Source organism: Tasmannia lanceolata, unplaced genomic scaffold (genome assembly GCF_043159265.1).
Source record: "Tasmannia lanceolata isolate RefF3 unplaced genomic scaffold, GAP_Taslan_0.1 ptg000002l, whole genome shotgun sequence".
Taxonomy (NCBI): Eukaryota; Viridiplantae; Streptophyta; class Magnoliopsida; order Canellales; family Winteraceae; genus Tasmannia; species Tasmannia lanceolata.
Genome location: NW_027518679.1, coordinates 45,675,817 through 45,694,067, shown reverse-complemented (window position 1 = coordinate 45,694,067; position 18,251 = coordinate 45,675,817). Strand labels below are relative to the sequence as shown.

At 40.3% G+C, this 18,251-nt stretch overlaps 1 protein-coding gene and 1 long non-coding RNA gene across 5 annotated transcripts in view; one reads left to right on the top strand and one right to left on the bottom strand.

The window, feature by feature from the left end:
• Positions 1-12,391, bottom strand: part of LOC143875496 (uncharacterized) — an 82,535-nt gene extending 70,144 nt beyond the window's left edge. For all 4 annotated transcript variants that reach the window (XR_013250131.1, XR_013250135.1, XR_013250132.1 and 1 more), the window contains exon 1: positions 12,071-12,391. This is a non-coding gene — a long non-coding RNA (uncharacterized LOC143875496). The remainder of the gene's footprint in view (positions 1-12,070) is intronic.
• A 552-nt stretch (positions 12,392-12,943) lies between these two features.
• LOC143875475 (caffeic acid 3-O-methyltransferase-like) lies at positions 12,944-15,671 on the top strand. The gene is made up of 4 exons (XM_077377040.1): positions 12,944-13,450; positions 13,555-13,865; positions 13,992-14,056; positions 15,223-15,671. The coding sequence occupies exons 1-4, from the start codon at positions 13,038-13,040 to the stop codon at positions 15,523-15,525; spliced, it is 1,092 nt and encodes a 363-aa protein (XP_077233155.1). The 5' UTR covers positions 12,944-13,037; the 3' UTR covers positions 15,526-15,671.
• The last annotated feature ends 2,580 nt before the right edge of the window (positions 15,672-18,251 follow it).

The following is an 18,251-nucleotide window of genomic DNA, read 5'->3' as shown; positions in this document are numbered from 1 at the left end:
TAGGTTCGTTGAACAGTTTTCCATGGAAGAGGGAATCGATGTAACCAAAAGGGATCTGAAAATGTTGAAACAAGGACATGATGAAACCTTCACTTCCTTCATCCGCAGATGGAGAAGAAAAGCTGCTCAGATGACCCACAGATTGTCCGATGAAGATCAGATCAAGATTGTGGTTAAGAATCTGTCTCCACAGTATTACCATCATATGGCTATCCAATACTTTGTCGATTTCAATCACCTCATCAAGACGGGAACCCAAGTAGAGGATGCACTGGCCAAAGGCCTAAAGACAAGGACCTCAACTGATGTTAGAGACGGAAAGAGGACTATGGTAGCAGCTGAAGATGTCAGCAATGTGGAAACCTCTCGTCAACTTTTCAAGAAGGTAGCTCAGAAAGGAAGCAAGCTTATTCAGAAGTCAGATAAAGAGATTCCTCCATTGCCAAAGAATCTTGAAAAAGCTTTGAGAGAATTGGTCGGAGTGGGTAAACTTGAACTTCCTGAACCTTCTCCTCTTCCAAACCCTCTTCCTAGCAACTTTTATGAACAAGACTTCTGTGAATATCATAGAGTTCATGGACATTCATCCAACAGTTGCCAAGCCTTGAAACATAAGATCCTAAAACTTATCAAGGATGGTAAGGTAGTTGTTGGAGAACCAGGTGCTACCAGAAAAACAATGCGAAGGTCAGTTGGACCTTTACCGATGGTAGGAGCTATCTCTACGGATGAACCATTATTGGATCCTGCATCCCTCATTCGTCCTATCTCAGAAACACCACCTAGTCTATCAAACTCTCGACCAATGGGAGAATCTTTTGAAAGGTTGGCCCTCATCAGAATGGAAAACTGGATGGTTAAGCTTTTTGGTCAGATGGCCATGTTAACTGAAGAAGTGAGGGAGATGAAAACTCAAATACGATATCTGTCTACCGGATGTGATTCAGCTCCTAAGCAGTTTGCCGATATGGGTACTATGACAGAAGAAACATCAGTTCAGAGTTTAATTCTTGACAGATATGTTGATTTGCATAGTGTGACAAAGCCTGCCATTGTTCCTAGTGAAGTTAAGAATGTTGGACCCTATCGTCAACCCTTTAAAAAGCCAATCACAGAAGTGGAAGAAAGGATGGGTCAGAAACTGAGGAGGGAATACGCTCAACTACCTTGTTCTCAGGAAGTCATCATGAAGAAATGGGTCAATGAAGGTCGTTTGACACTTTTAGATCCGAAGCTTCTTCCTAACCCAATCCCCAAACACTGGAGAAGAGATCAGTATTGCGAGTACCACGGAGGTATTGGTCATACGACAGAAAAGTGCCTGGTATTGAAACACAAAATTCAGGACGAGATAGATGGAGACTCTTCCCTTCTTCCTGAACTCTATGCTTCAGTGAATTATGCACCGGTTAGACCCATTCAACCTTTCAAAGGTTCCACCACATTTGCTTATGCCACCTCAGAGCAGGGAAATGAATCGAAAGGAAAAGGAAAGATGTCAGAATTTGAGCCTCCGAAGAATGTCAGGGCAGAGGGCATGATGCCACCAGCTGGTTTTCAAGGGCAGTTTGGGCAAGGTAGACAGAACTACATGGGACCGCCTCTTCGAGATTCCTATACCAAGATCGGAACCACTAGCCGACAACATCATGGAGGAAGGCGTGCTACTCGAGAATTTCAGTGCCAAACCCTTGTCTCTGTTTAAAAGTCATGTTTCAAGTGTCATATTTCAAGATGTTTCTATCAAGTGTATACCAACTTTTGTGTTGAAAGTTGGTGAGTCATAGTGTCAATATAAAAAAAAAAGTGTGTGTCATGCCTGTCAGTCTTTCTCATTTAGAGTCAATATTTTGCTTTCTCTCAAGTCTGATGTAGAGCCCAGTGAGGCGTGTTGAGAACTATTGATGTACTTGAAATTTTTCAATTCAATAAAGCTGTTGATTTCATACCTTTGATATTCTATGATTCACTCTTGATCTAATGTTTAAAATAACTAAAGACACCCTTCTCGGATGAGAATGCAGACGAAATTCCCCTCGAGATCTGAAACATGATCAAACGAGAGGAAGAGCGTCGAGCGTAGCCACTCAAAGAAGAAATCGAAGCTATTGATAGTGGTATCGGAATCTGAAACTCGGGAAAGATGGATTGGCAAAACTTTATCTCCCGAGGAGCGCAAAGAATTGATAAACCTATTTAGAGGGGGTTCGAGGTAGTCTTGCTTGATCCTATAAGGATGAACAGGGTGAACGCCCTGTTGTTGTGCAAAGCAAGACTCCATCGGCTTTAGATATCAGTCATAAAGCAAAATTCAAGAGAGTGAAGCATCAGACATCCAGTCGAGCTGATGAGAAGTTTAGAGAAGACTTTCAGAAAATGAAGTCATCAATTCGAGCCCGAAAAGAGCACTTAGGCTACATGTTTTCAATGAGATTCCGAGGTGGAATGCTTCAAAAGTAAGGACATTCCTAATGTCCAAGAGCATGAAAAGATAAGAAGGAGAAGGGAATGTATCCCTAAAACAACTCCTTAAGAATATAAAAAATCCAGATGATGGAGTCTGTGAGACAGATTGTATATGAGAATCATCTTTAGCATTTGGAGATTCATGAGAGTTGTGGAATCTGGAAGATGGATTCAAGATCTCCGAGATGAAGAGTAGAACATTATGGTTGAAGTCTTGCTTGCAAATACCGCCAGATTCTCGATAAAAAAAAATTTTCAATGCCTTTGAACCTTATTTCTCAAAAAGCTTGTATGTCAAAACACCAGGAGGCCATCCTTGGACGTTTGAGCCTTTATAGCCAAAATCCCAACGTTTTTTTTAAAAAAAATCCTTTTGTGAGCCCTTTGAGCCAACATTTTAAGACCAAACAATTCTTTCAACCACATTATAAACCAGGGGCATTTTATGCACCCGAACTACGCGGACCTGATCCCCAACTCTTCGTGAGTACGTAGGCAACCTGATCAATTCAGGTTCGGTCAAACCTTGGGGATAAAAGCTAAATCATCCCCCTTCCAAAATTTTGAAGCTAAAAAGCTAAACCATTCTTTGTAAACCCCAAAGTGAACTACGCGGATCTGATCCTCCATTTTTGGGGTACGTAGGTAGTCTGGCAAGACCAGATTCGGTCCAAATTCTTAGAACCTTAGATATCCAACCTTTTTGAATCCAAGCTTACCTGGAAAGTCCTTCTGGTGAAACGAGCAAAGGTTCAAGGCAATTGAATACAAAAACAGAAAGAAATGAGAAGAACGATAGTCTGAATACCTGCTAGGTTGAAAACCTGAAAGGGCGGCCTAGAGAAAAGTGAGAATTATTTTTTCTCGCTAAGTCAACAACCAAAGAGGTTGACTTATGCAAAGTAAGGGTAGCGGTTTGCTAGATTGAAAAATTCAAGAAGGCAATCTAGTCAGTAGCAAAGACTTCCCACAGACAGAAAGTTGGTGAGATACAAAAGTAGCTCCTCAGTTATGGAGAATTTCAGAAATTGAGTTTAGAGTGAAAACTCAAGAATGCAAGCAGTGCAAACAAGAGTTGAGACAAGCAGTCTGCAAGACTGAAAACCTGGAAGACATCAGTTTGACTTCCTGGAAAGAAGGAGAATCAACGAGATGGAGAAGCGGTCTTCAAACAGGGCAGGATCCCGGAATCTGAGTAGTGTCGGTGAGACTTACTTTGATACCCTTCTAAACTAGGGGCATTAAAACTGAGCAATCCGAAGGGGGGTAATAACCATGACGGAAATACCGATGGAGGAAATTAATGCCTTTTGACATGGTTTTCGAGATTACTCTGAGAGCGGCTAGCCTTACCCTAAAAAATAATACATTGGATCTAAGGGTGAATCAAAAGTGAGTCATCCCTTGAATCGTATAAATTTTCTTTGATCGAGTCATTCGAAGTCTATTCCTCATTCTTATCCATTTTTCTCTCAAGGTGTAAAGTTGTCAAGGTCTAAAGTTGTCTGGCACTGGAGAGCGAAAGTACACCTTCCAAAATGCGAAGAAAATTCAAAGAAAATCCTGGTTTAGGAATCAAAGAGAGGCAAGAGACATCTTGTTCAGACCTGCCAAAGACATCAAAGCCTCAAGCAGTGAGCAGTGACAGAAGGAATTCTCAAACCCAGCCATTGTAGAGATTGTTCTTCCTATTTCAAAGAAAGAACCCATACAAATTCAAATTTCCCTTACATATCCTGGTTCTGAATCCTTAAGACTCTTGTCATGGAATCACAACACACTAGGGGCATCTTTTATGACTTGCGTCATAAAAGATATCAAGCACACAAAAGACAATCAGTGTCAATGTCTTCAGTAAGTTGAGATAAGAGATATACGAGTATATCTCGAACCAAATTTCTAAACTCCTCAAACGAGTCCACTCTCCTGAAGAGTCAACTTCCCAAGAAAATCAGTTTCCCAGTGGAGTCTAGAATTTGCTCCCCAGCCTTCAATCTCCAACAGAATGCAGTTCTCTTGGTAAAAACAAAGAGAGAAGAGAGACACCCAAAATCTAACAGGTTATCTGAGTCTGGTTCTCAGCAAAGAACTCGCACTCGCAATGGTTCTCGGCAAGAGAATCAATCACTCAGTGGAATCGATCAAAATTTTCGCATCCAAAAGCAAAATTATTGTTTGTACCTCCTAGCAGTTAGTATAGAGAACAGCCTTTCCATAGGTCCATCTAACTGTTATTCTGGTGAAAGCCTTTTCACAGGCCCGTCATACCTTTGATTCTCGTACTGTCTCATGTAGACTTTTGCTTGATCAAGGTATCTTCAACTTTTCGGTTCATTCGCAACCAAGTCGATCCTTTGAGCCTTTGACTCATTCGCAGTCTCGCTCATATCCTCGACCGTTCGGTTCATTCACAACCAAGTCGATCCTTTGAGCCTCTGACTCATTCGCAGTCTCGCTCGTATCTTTGACCTTTCGGTTCATTCGCAACCAGGTCAATCCTTTGAGCTTTTGACTCATTCGCAATCAAAGCTTTTATCCTTAACTTTTTGGTTAGTCTGTAACCAAGTCTATCTTTTAGTGTTTGATTCATTCGCAGTCAAGCTTCTATCCCCGACTTTTCGGTTAATCTGTAACCGAGTCAATCCTTCAACTTCTGATTCTGTCAGGTTATTATTATTTTTTGGTTCGTTCGCAACCAAGTCATCGTTTCGACCTTTTCGGTTCATTCGCTACCGGGTTAATCCTCGACTCTCTGGTTCATTTGCAACCGAGTCGATCTCTGAGCTTTTGACTCTTTCGCAGTCAAGCTTTTCGGTTAATCTGTAACCGAGCTAATCCTTTAACTTCTGATTCTGTCAGGTTATTACCTTTCTGGTTCATTCGCAACCAAGTCATCATCTCGGTATTTCGGCTCATTCGCAGCCAGGCCAAAATCTTAGACTTTTCGGCTCATTCGCAGTCAGGTCTATTTTCTAATTTCTTGACTCATTCGCAGTCAAATTAATCTCTTTGACTTCGGTTCGTTCGCAACCAAGTCATCATTCCGGCCTTTTTGGTTCATTCGCAACTGGGTCAAATTCTTAGACTCTTCGGCACGTTCGCTGCCAAGTTTCTTGCTGATTTCTTGATTCATTCGCAATCAAGCTAATCTCCCCAACTTCGACTCACTCGCAGTCGAGTCAATCTTCCAATTCTTAGCTCATTCGCAGTTAAAATCAAATTTCTGACTTTCTGGTTCATTCGCAACCAAGTCAATTATCCGGTCTCATAGTTCATTCGCAACTAGGCCAGTATCCCTGACTTTGGCTCCTTTGAAGTCAAGTGAGCCCTTTGCTTTTCGGTTCGTTCGCAACCAAGCAAATTTCTGACCTTCCGACTCATTCGCAGTCAAGTCCATTATCCAATCTTCTGGTTCGTTCGCAACCGAGATAATATTCCTGATACTCTGACTCCTTCGCAGTCAAGTTAATTATCCGGTCTTCTAGTTCATTCGCAACTGAGCCAATTTCCAATTCTTCGACTCATTCGCAGTCAAGTATTCCAATTTTTTTGTTCATTCGCAACCACGCTAATATCCATGATTCTCTGACTCCGTCGTAGTCAAGTCAGTTCCCCGTCTTCTGGTTCAATCGCAACCAAACCAATTTCCTTCCCGGCTCTCTCGCAGCCAAATCAATCCTTCAAAGTTTTACAAGAGAGGCTATCTCATCCATACATCCATCGTTGAGTTACGAGTTGGAGAGAGGCTATCTCACCAACGTTTGCAGAGTCAGAGTCCGGTGAAAGGCTATTTCACCTTGTTATCTTTGTGAATATCTTTTTCAAAAACCAAAATCAAAATTAGATTTGCTTCTTTTTCGGGTCGGCCAAAATGTGTTGTCTGTTCAGCTTTGACATTCGCGCGACAAGCACGCTCTGCCAAAGAGGGGCATCTGTAAACACCCCATTTTGATCGTGCCCTAAAATTTTCTTTTTTGTGCAAAACCCCATCAAATCAACTAGGTTAGGGTCCCACCAAGGTCCCGGCAAAATTTTGTCAAAATCCGAGCACGTTTACCTAGTGAACGAACCGAGGCAAATGTATCATCGTAAAATTTTAAATGTGTGAGGGACTCATTCTTCTTATCAACAGGTAAGCCAAAGAGAAAAGAGAAAAAAGACTAGTTGGGTTTGTGTCAACCAATCCGCGGAGGTGCCCATATCATTCCCCTACAAGAAACAAAAAGAAAAAAAAATTTCATGTTCCCCTTGCTTTGCATAGACCACTCCCATACAGGGTAAAGGAGTAGTCACAATGAAGAAATGAGGTCAGACATATCATTTTCCTAGCCATTCATTTATGCCCGAGCACCCTCTTTTGCAAAAGAGTAGTTATAAATATATTAGAAGGTGGTTGTCTAAGGTGGAACAAAGGGAGCTGAATGTATCATACCCTCATATAATCACCGAAGGAGTGCAAGAAAGGGGGATCCCATTTTCAGATAAAAAATCAGAGAGGAGAGGACAAGCTGAATTGGTGGAGTGGGGGTGTGCTGTTATTAATCACTTGTGATTAAGAAAGGGATGCATTGTTGAGGTAAGGAGGCACTCATGACAGCCCATAAATCAACTAAGCAAGCGGAGAGCGGATTATTTGGAAGGAGAGTGAATTTGGCTGATTTGGGGGATGCTCACTAGAGTCAAAGTAGGTAAAGTTGCACTCATCCTCTCCTTTACCCAAGTCACCCCCCTTGAAGAGTAGAAAGAGTAGTCATGAATTACACAAGAGGCAGTCCAAATGAAAAGAAAGTAGTTGACTACATCACTTTTTTTTTAGGGCCCATTTTCACCCCAGCCCACTCCATGGGGTAAGAGAGTAGTCATTAAATACACTAACAGGGGCTGTCCTAGAGATGAAAAGGGATGCGATATATCATTTCCCTTTTGGCGTTGGCTTTTATTCCACCAAGGTCCCCCTTATGAAAGAAAAAGAGCAGTTGAGATACATGAGAGGGCTGACCAAGCAAAGATGGGGGTTGCAAAAATATTACTTCTTTATAAAATGGGTTTTCAAGGAACAGAGGAGTCGTTTATAAAATTGAGAGGGTGCCCATGCCAATTCTTATGTGTATGCAACTAAAGAAGGAAAATTACACATGAGGGGGAGTGCCATTACCAAATTCAGGGTTTGTTAGCATTGACTTATGCTCATCTATAAAAGAGGGTCAAGAGATTCGTTTGAGGGGTTTTTTTCATTTTCATTAAATTAGAGAGAGAGAGGGAGACAGATAGAACAGGGGATAAAGAGGAAGAAAATGGGCTGAAGCTTCATCTATTCGATTGGATCTAATCATCATCCTTGCTCTATTTTTCCTTGGCCACCCCATTTTTCTTACTTGCACCACTACTTTCTAATACAAAGCAAAGGAAAATGTCAATTAGGGGGTGCCTTGAGGTAGCTTAAGAGAGGCTAAAATGAGCCCCAAACCTCTATAAATAGGAGTTTAGAGCTCTAATTTAGGGATCTCTTTCTCATTTGCTGATTTTTGTCTTTTTAAGAGTGAGAAAGAGTGAGAAAGAAGAGAGGGAAAATGGATCTTGTTACAAACCCTAACCATTTTTTTTTTCACCGATCATCTTCTTCTCCGGCCGTTTTCCGGCAAGCTCCAGCTACGTCTCCGGTCGTCTAACTTGATCTTTGGCTAACATCTACCCTACGGATTCATCATCTTCTTCTTCATCCTCTGCAAAGTTTCTTGGATCTCACTTAAACCCAAGCTCATTTTTTCGATCGGAATTCTATCTTCTCCGGCAAACTTAACCGGATTCCGGCCACAATCCGACCGGTCATCGGCCAACATCATCCTCGCAGATCTCTTTTCTTCCTTCTAACCTCTACATTTGTCATTTTCTTAGTTTGAAAACTTAGACTTTCGCTCCAAACCCTAACCGAGTTTTATCCAAACCCTAAACTTCAGCCAAGATTCATTTTTCCGGTCAGCATCATAGATTCCGGCCATTCGAAATCAGATCCGGCGATCTTTTAAAATCCGGTGAATCTTGCTCGTTTCGGCCACGTGCTCACATTTTCTAGAAATTTATTCCGTCCGGTAATTTCACGGCTCTTTTTCCGGCAATTCTCCACGAAATCCGGCGGCAGCTCCTTGAAATTTCATAGAGAAAGAAAGTGAGGTTACTTTCTCCGATGACTTTTCTCAGAGAAATTGAAGATACAAATGATTTAAGGTCTCGAGTGAGGGAATTTGGAGCAGAGAAATAAGGAGGAGTTGATTTGGAAGCTCTTTTGATTTAGAGCTTTGCATATGTAAAAGAAAACGAGGAGCAAATTCCAACCATCTAAAGGTCAGCCTAATGATCTAGTTCAATTATGAAGGAGCAGTTCTTAGAAATCTCATTGGATTCAAATGTTTATCCTTCATTAGTTTCATCGGTGAGTGATCATTGTCATGACTTGATTAGTATAGAGCATATTTGTGCAGGCATCTAAATATTATAGTGTCCTTGTTAATTCTCTAGACAATTTTACACATGTTTTCAATGATGGTATGAATCTAATTCATTTAGATATGTAGTTGACCTTATTTGAATAGAGGATGATTGAGTTATATGTGTTCTTAAGTATAATAGTATACCTAGCATTATTCTTTAGATGCTACAGTTGAGAATCATTGATTTTGTCCCATTGCTGAATGATGTTTGAGCACATAATTACTTTCTTCTTTGCATTTGCTTGTTCTGTTTCTTATTGTCTGTGGTACAACTGCTCAATGGCCATATTTTACATATGTTTATTTTTGGGATAAATCCTCAACTTACATAAAAAAAAAACTGCTTTAACCAACTCATGTATGGTCCATGTCTAAACCAGGGCTAGCATTTTGCCTAATGGTGTGCTGCCACTCAATTTAAACTGTCGTAATCATCCATGCCTTGTGTAAAATTGTTGCCCCTTGCTGCCACATGGTCTGAAAATGTTATTGTTTTGAATGCTGCCTTGTTTGAGCATCTTGTCTACATTCATATCCTTTCATATAATCTTGGATTACATATTGTATATTTGGTGCACTTGAATATTCAGAAACTTGTTTCACGTTTCACAACTGCTTTTATCATCCGGGGTGTAAGTGTTTTCTATCTTCACCTGCTAATATAAAAGAGAATAGGGTTGAGAGATTGTGCAATTATCAGTAGAATAAAAGAAATATGCTCACATTATTTTATTCGCTTTAAAAGGTTTTGATCTTGTTTTTAGAATAAATAATAGGGCGATGAAGGCGCTAGCCCAAGCCCATCCTTAGGGGACTTGCACAGTCCAAGTAGCCGTCCCCTCGTTTATTTTTAAGGCTTGCCCAGTCTTTTAGATATCCTTAAGCATTAGGAGCCTTATCATTGCAAGGGCAATGGAAGAGCTATCTAGAGCCCTTCTTAGGAGACAGGCCTTGTCTCATTTATCCTAGTGGTTATCATCTTTTTGAGGAGACAGGCTTTGTCTCTTTTGCTTTTCTCGTCATATCTTTTAGGGAGACATGCTTTGTCTCATTAGGTGGTCATTCTCATATAGATTCGCCCAGTCTTACTAGCACCCTTCTTTATTTCTTCTTCTTTTAGGAGACTACCCTAGTCTCATTAGCACTCCCCTCTTAGGTTTATGCGCTGGGAGTAAGTCTTTTTCCACTAGCATAGGAATCCGTCCTTAGTGTAGGGAGTCAGTCCTATCATCATAGGGGTTAGATTTCTTTCCAACCTCTTATCATATCATGTTTTTTCTATCCGCTCTTGCAAGGTATAGGATGCTGTCCAACCCTTGCAGAGTCGTGTTTCTGTCTTTTTCCCCCGCAAAGCATAGGATGCTGTCCGACCTTTGCGGGATTCCAGAAGTCTGTCCTCCCCTTATGATGATAGTTTTCTATCCTCTAGTGTCAAAAATATCAAAAACATCTAAAAAACTAAAAATCTCAAAAATCTTAAGTCATTAGGAGAGTAGTTAGGAATTCTATTTCCGAACTACGTTGGCTTGATCCCTTTCAACAGGGTACGTAGTGCAGCTTGGGATTCACATCCTAGGTCCAGCCAAACCTTTCAAAATAAACATTTCAAACCTTTCAAAAAATTACAAAAATATTTCAAAACCTTTTTCAAAAAGATCTTCCTCTAGAGTTAGGAGTCTGTCTTAGCTGTTTGCAGTGTTTAGAGTTAGGAGGCTGTCCTGATTTGTATTGATATGGTGTGTCCTGTCGTGTGAGTGTCCCTAGAGTTAGGAGGCCTCGAGTCGATCGGTTAGACATTTAGTCGAACCGATGGCTAGACTAGGAAGCATATAGTCAGCCCATGGTTTTCCTTAGGTTGCACAGCCTAGATACACATAGGATATAGGGCCCACCTGCATTAGCTTAAGGTTAATCAACTTGCATTAGTTAGGGCATATAAAGAGTCCTGAAAATTACAATTCACTCGAACTTAAGCAATTGTATAAAAAGCTTTAAAAAATCAGTCGAGTCTAGTGGATCGAGTTTAGGATAGCGGTTTTAGATGTTTAGGCATCATAGTTTAGAATAGGTCATCGAACTACGTTGACTCCGATTCTTCCCGAGGCCGGGATACGTAGAGCAGCTAAGATGGATGGCCATCTTGGTCCGAGTCAATGCATTAGAGTTTTAGGACTCATTTTTTGTCCAGTCATGTATAAAATTGAATTGTGTTGTATGTTTTGCTGTGTTTTCTTACTTTCATGTACAGATCCTATACCTTTAGCTGAAGTATGCATGTGTTTGCACACCAGAACTCAGACACCAACTAGGTATGACACTCATAACCTAGCTATTTTTAGGCGACACTTCTTTCATTTATTTTGTGTGTGTTTATTAATCATCTCCGAGACATGCATGATTAGATAGACGTCTTCTCGGAGATATTCGTTCCCATTTCATATGACTTTAGCTCAAAACTCTTCAAAATCAATTATAAATGGCATAAGAGACCAGGTGCTTACACTTGGGCGGATGAGGTGCTCTTTAGACCTTCCGATTTCGTAACCAGGCACGAACCTTCTTTTTATATCTCTGGTTATCCGTTGCAACAGAGCATAGTATGGGATCCTTGGCCCACTTCCTTGGATGGCGACTCTTCTTTGTTTAAGGTACACCTCGAATCTGGGCTAGTCCCCGAATCGAGAGGTATCTCACCTTTGCATCGCCACTCATGCTGTGAGAGGCACATTCTTTCGAGAGTTCCTTGGTAGAGCTCTCCATTCACGTGGATGATCCATAGACTGCGAGCGTGGGGGTACGTCCCTCACCGCCCCTCTCTCCGGATCGGGGTCCACATCAGCAAAGTTAATTTCAAGTAGAAGACGGATTCTTACTGTCTAATATAAAAAATGCTACCCTAACGATCTTTAGTAGGAATTTTTCTAATCCAACATCGTTACAGAAATGGCATTTATTAAAATAATAAAAATAAAAGATAAATGCCAAAACTTGAAAAACAGATCTAAGCTTCTATGGAAACCTAGAAAAACCAATAACCCACAAAAACCAGCACAAAAATCACAAAAAAAATACCTTTAAAAGGAAGAGGAAGAAATCATGCCATAAAAAAAGGAAACCCTAAAATCTGCAGGTTGAAGAATGGAATCGTGTAGCCGCATAATTGCCGATGCCGTTTTCGTCCATTCCGAAGAAGAGAGATGGCCCAAATCTTATCAAAATTTCTTGTCCAAGGAAAAAAAAGAAGAAGTAGATTAGATGAACCATTCGATCAATAAATCATTTAATATCATATAGCTAAGAAGAGAAGTGCCTTTTGAAGGTGGGAATAGTCTAGAAGACGTGTGAGTAGGGATAATGAGAGAAACAGAGGAGACATATCTCTAAAGAAATATCTCCCAAAAAAAATATCTATTCTCTGCAACAACCTTGACGTGTTAAATTACATACATTCTTTCAAATAAATGCAAAATAGAAATCAAGGCCTCTTTCTTGTCTTGTGTTAATAGAGACAAAAAAAATGAAAAATATCTCTAGAATGACTTGACACGTTGAATAGAAAAGGAAAAATATCTCTGCAACAACCTTGACGTGTTAAATTACATACATTCAGTATTTTTCTCCTTTCAAATAAATGCAAAAAACACTCATGGCATAGATGGAAATTAAAATTTGTTGGAGGGTTCAACCGGAAAGAAGTCCAAAGAAAGAGATGGGGAGTAAGGGACGACGACACGTGGCGGGGGAACAGTAAAAAAATCCTTCCGACTTATTACAGTAGACATAGGATAAGATGGTAATGTGAGTATCATAGCTAGTAGCTTCCACATGGTGATGATCTTTACCATTCATTTGGTGTGCCCTACATGGTTTGGATTTTTGTATTTTATTCATTTAAAAATTACGACTCATTGACTGCGTCAACGCGTTACTAGCCGTGTCCACGCTGAGTCGACAAGGATTTTCTTCAGCCGTGTTCCATATCACATCTGCGTTTTTAAACACGGGGAAATATCAAACAAGGGTGTGTTGCGCAGGCTTCGTAGTTCCCTTCTCAATCTTTCCCCTTTCTCATACCAGACCAACATGGCCTCGACTCTGAATCAATCCAAATCCTCTAACGAGGAAGAAGAAGCATGCATGTTCTCCATGCAATTGGCGTGCGCATCTGTCCTGCCCATGACTTTGAAGGCAGCGATTGAGCTGCAGGTGCTAGAGATCATAGCAAACGCTGGGCCAGGGGCCCATCTCTCTCCATCCCAGATCGCCTCTCACCTCCCCACACAAAACCCAGATGCTCCCGCCATGCTCGATCGGATTCTACGCCTCTTGGCTAGCTACTCCATCCTTACATGTTCTGTTGTAACCCAAAACAATGGCAAATTTGAGAGACTTTATGGTCTTGCACCTGCCTGCAAATTCCTAGTTCAAAACCAGGACGGTGTCTCCATAGCCCCTTTCCTTCTTTTGATCCAGGACAAGGTCTTCATGGAGAGTTGGTAAGATGATAAAGATAAAAGAAAAAAATATTTCAACATGTTTTTTGGATGTAGGTGCTACAAAATATTAATCATTTATTGGGTTTTGATATTTTTTCACTTAGGTACCACTTGAAAGAAGCAGTTCTAGAAGGAGGGGTCCCTTTCGAAAAGGCTTATGGAATGGCTGGCTTTGAATATTCAGGCACAGATCCCAGATTCAACAAGGTTTTCAATAGGGCCATGTCGAATCACAGCACCTTATCCATGAAGAAGATTTTGGAGACATACAAGGGGTTTGAAGAGTTGAAAGTTTTGGTGGATGTTGGGGGTGGAGTTGGAGCAAGTCTCAACATGATCATTTCAAAGTATCCTCATCTCAGAGGAATTAATTTTGATTTGCCTCATGTTATTGCTGATGCCCCTGCTTCTTCTGGTATATGGTTCTTTTCTTCTTCTTTCTTATTGTTTTGTTCTTTTTATATTTTTCTTCCATTTTTTTTCTATTTTCTTCTTGATTTTGTGTTTTAAAGTATGAATAGAGGGCATGATTTTGTTGCAGGTGTAGAGCATGTTGGGGGAGATATGTTTGTTAGTGTTCCAAGGGGAGAAGCCATTTTCATGAAGGTGAGTGTGGTTGCTTGTGACTTTGTGAGAAGCCATTTTCCACTGCCTTTTTGTTTGACTATTTCTGCCACCGACAAAACTCTACTTCTACACTAAGCATTTTCGGAAGAAAAACTAACAAAAGCTTGCGATATTTCTACTCCCTTCGGTTTGTCTTTTTCTGGAATTTACAAAATTTCCAACTACTTTATCGTCTGATCGATTGTTTAGGCCTGGTTCGTTTTTAGATTTGGAGATTTGACAACAAATCGTGGGCCCCTACCCGAATTATGGAGTCCCATAATCGCTTTGGGGTGCACAATCGATTGACACAATCTAACAATCAGGGCATACGGTGGCTATGTTTGTTTAGAATAAATAGTGACAAAATCGATTCTCCAATAATCCGTTTTGGACACACAATCAGATCTCAAAATCCAAAACAAACATGGACTAAGCATTTTCAGAAGATCAATTGATTTCAGATAATTGAAAGTACAAGTGTGGCCACTTTCTAAATAACCTAAACCTTTTGTTTCCTGGGATTTACTATGGAGCAAAAATCCATTTCCAATGATCCATAGTGACGATTCTAAGGATAAAACCATCTCCATTGGACGATACAAAGCCTCCAATTTACAGAGGGTTTTTTAGCCCCTGTTCATTTTGGATTTTGAGAATTGATTTTGTCCAAAACTGATTGTTGGACTCAACATTAAAAGCAATATTGAGTCCAATTATGGGGTATTTGTTTTGGATTTTGAGAACCGATTGTAACTACAAAACTGATTACTAGCGTATGTTGAAGTGTGAAAAAAAAATGTTGGAACCTATATTCCACCCCGAGAGATTATATTTTGATTTCACCCGATTAAACGAGGAATCACAATAGGAGTCCGATTCTAATTCTAATTCTGATTCTAATTCTGATTCTAATTCTGATTCTGATTCTGATTCTTGATTCTAACAATCCAAATGCAACCTTTGTATATTATACAAATTGAATGTTTTTATTACAAAAAATAACCACTCATTATTTATCAAATCACTAATTTCTCAATGGAGTTAACTCAACTTGGCTCAAATTCGAGTATAGTGGTTTTTGAGTTTTTGAAGTGGTTCAATAGGGGGCTGCAGCTATCTATTTAAGAAAAGCGTGATTAATGAACTGTAAATGAAACTTGCAGTGCGTACTTCATGATTGGAACGATGACCACTGCTTGAAACTTCTGAAGAATTGCTATGAAGCCCTACCAGACACTGGAAAGGTGATCATCGCCGAGTGGATTATCCCAATAACCCCAGAGATGGATCGTGCCAGTACCAATTTCTTTAATACGGATATGCTCATGTTGATTTCTACTCCTGGAGGAAAAGAGAGGACAGAGAAAGAGTTCGAAGCTTTGGCTAAGGGAGCTGGGTTTGCTGGTCATAGAGTTAAATGTTCTTGTTATGGGTTTTGGATCATGGAATTCTACAAAAGCATGTGATTTTTAGCATGTCCAAATTAGAGAGCATCTTTCTGTTTGTCTTTGAGTTGGAGGAACTTTATACTTTGTTGTAATTTTATTCCTAGTTGGAAGATGAAAACATGTTATCACTCTTGTTTTAATAACTATTTCAGGGATTATGTTAAGTTTGCATCCCCATTAGCATATGTCAGCTTCTAATATATGCAGTCCAAAATCTTATTAACTGAGTGATGACGGCCCGGCATCGGTTGCATCTGGTCTTAGGAATGGCGGCTGTTTTGTTTTTTCAAAAAAGAACCACACCAATGAGGAGGAAATTTTGACAAAATTTGATAGAAACTCTGTTTTGCATGAGTGCAACTCTTTCCTGGATACTAACGGGTGATTTTTTGAAGTATGTGGCAAATTATGTGATTTGGGTTCCCAAGTTAGTTACTAGCTTTAACAACCCCAACAAATGTTTTGAGTCATTTTTATCAAAACATGTGTAGAATTCCTTTCCCTAAAGGCACTCCTTAACAAAACCCAAAAATATTTACTAGCTTTTTGTTGTTGGATTATGAATTGACATGGGATTGTTTTGTTCTGGGATTCCCAATTGGTGCTCCATCCTGACAGGTTAGCATATGCAGAAAAGTCACTAATCGTCCACAACACAGCTGCATGCATCTGAAACGTCTCATTCCTCGAAACATCAAATGTCTGAAAACCAATATCCCATAGTTCTTTCAACTCTGCAATCAAAGGTTGTAAATAGACGTCTAAGTCATTTCCAGGTCCAGATGGTCCGGGAATAAGCAATGAGAGCATCATGTACGGTTGTTTCATGCACAACCATGGTGGCAAGTTATATGGAATAAGAACAATAGGCCACGTGCTGTGAGCAATACTCATCGTCCTAAAGGGATTGAACCCGTCACTTGCTAACTCAAGTCTAACATTATGAGGATCTGATGAAAAGTTTGGATATCTACTGTCTAAATCCTGCCACGCTGGGGAGTCTGCAGGGTGCCTGAATATACCATCATTTGTTCGTTTATCATCATGCCATGTCATGGAAGCAGCTGTTTTCTTCGACATATATAGTCTCTGCAATCTTGGTGTTATGGGGAAGTAACGCAGAATCTTAGCAGGAATTTTTGGGTCTTTTCTCGATGTCTGAGTTATTACATCGTCTGGATGCAATGCATATGTCTTCCACCTGGAAGCCCCACATATACGACAGTCTCTTTCGCGTCTTCCTTCCAAAACAACATACAATCATTGGGGCATGCATCTATTTTATCGTAGTGGAGGCCTAAATCACTAATGATCTTCTTCGTTTCATAAAATGACTCTGGCACCGATGCTCCCGTGGGAAATGCCTCTTTCAACAACTCAAGTAACATGGTGAAAGATTTGTTACTCCATCCATTGAGACACTTTATATGAAAAATTTGAACAACGAAAGACAATTTTGAGAGCTTGCACCCTGGGTATAGTTCTAGCTCGGCATCCTCTACTAATTTGTAAAATTTCTTTGCATTTGCATCAGGCCCCTCTCTACTTGTTTGATTCGGCCTTTCCCCATTACCTGTTGGCAAGTTGTCCTGATTATGGTTCAACCTTGGCCTTATGTCTTCTAACAAATCATGCATTTCGTCTTGTATCATTGGTTCTTCGTTCATTTGGCGATCACTACTAGTCATATCAACCACCGATGACCCAGCTTCCCCATGGAAAACCCATCTGGTGTAGCCCTTCATGATGCCATCGATAATCAGATGATCAAAACAATCTTTAACACCAACCAATTGAATGTTGGCACAATTAACACATGGGCATTTGAACTTATTCCCATAAACTCTATTAGCAAGTGCAAATTTAATAAACTCCACAACGCCAAGCGTATACTCTGGTTCATTCCTAATTAAAACATAGTTGAAAAAATGTGAGATCTGTATCTTCAAGTAATGGAAAAATTAAATCTAACTATGAAAAGGTAATGTCACTTTTGAGGGCCATACCTAGGCAGTTGCATCCAACTTTTGTCCATTGCTTATTTCCTGAATTTTTTAAGAAGAAGATGAAATTTATTGAAAGGATGGATACATATGGAAAGCAAACCCACGTTGCTAATTCCATATTGAGAACAAAGGATGGATACATATTGAGAACAAAGGAGATGTTGAGCTAGTGAGCACGGAAATGTTTACTAGCCTAGAAGTAGAAACTGAAAAGCAAGAAGTGGAAGAAGAGATTGGGATTCTACAGGGAAGTAATATTTCCTTTGCCATAGTTGCAACAGAACCAATTGCAGACATTTACAGCTATGCAACCAAGTCTTGCTGACTTTTATGATGAGTTTATGAGTTATTCCTGACTGGTTTGTGTAGACACCCCATTTTGACCGGACCCATGTTCGCTGTGCTTGGGCGAAACCACATCCAATCACCAAGCTAGGATCCCAAAGTTGCATCACAAGTTAGGTTAGGGTCTCACCAGGGCCCCCGCCAAATTTCATCAAAATCCGACCTGATTTGTCAACTAAGATGAGGCAAGAGAATAAGAGCAATGCAGGCCTAAAGGGGGATATTTTATCCATATCAGGGGGTGACTCAGGGAGATTGAGTGATCAGAAGTGGGCTGTTCGGAAGCATGAAAATGGTCAAATATACCCTTATTTTTTCTAAGGTTGTTTTCACTTGGGACCACCCTTGTTGGTATAAAAGAATAGCCCTAAACACTATAAGGGGGCTGTCCAG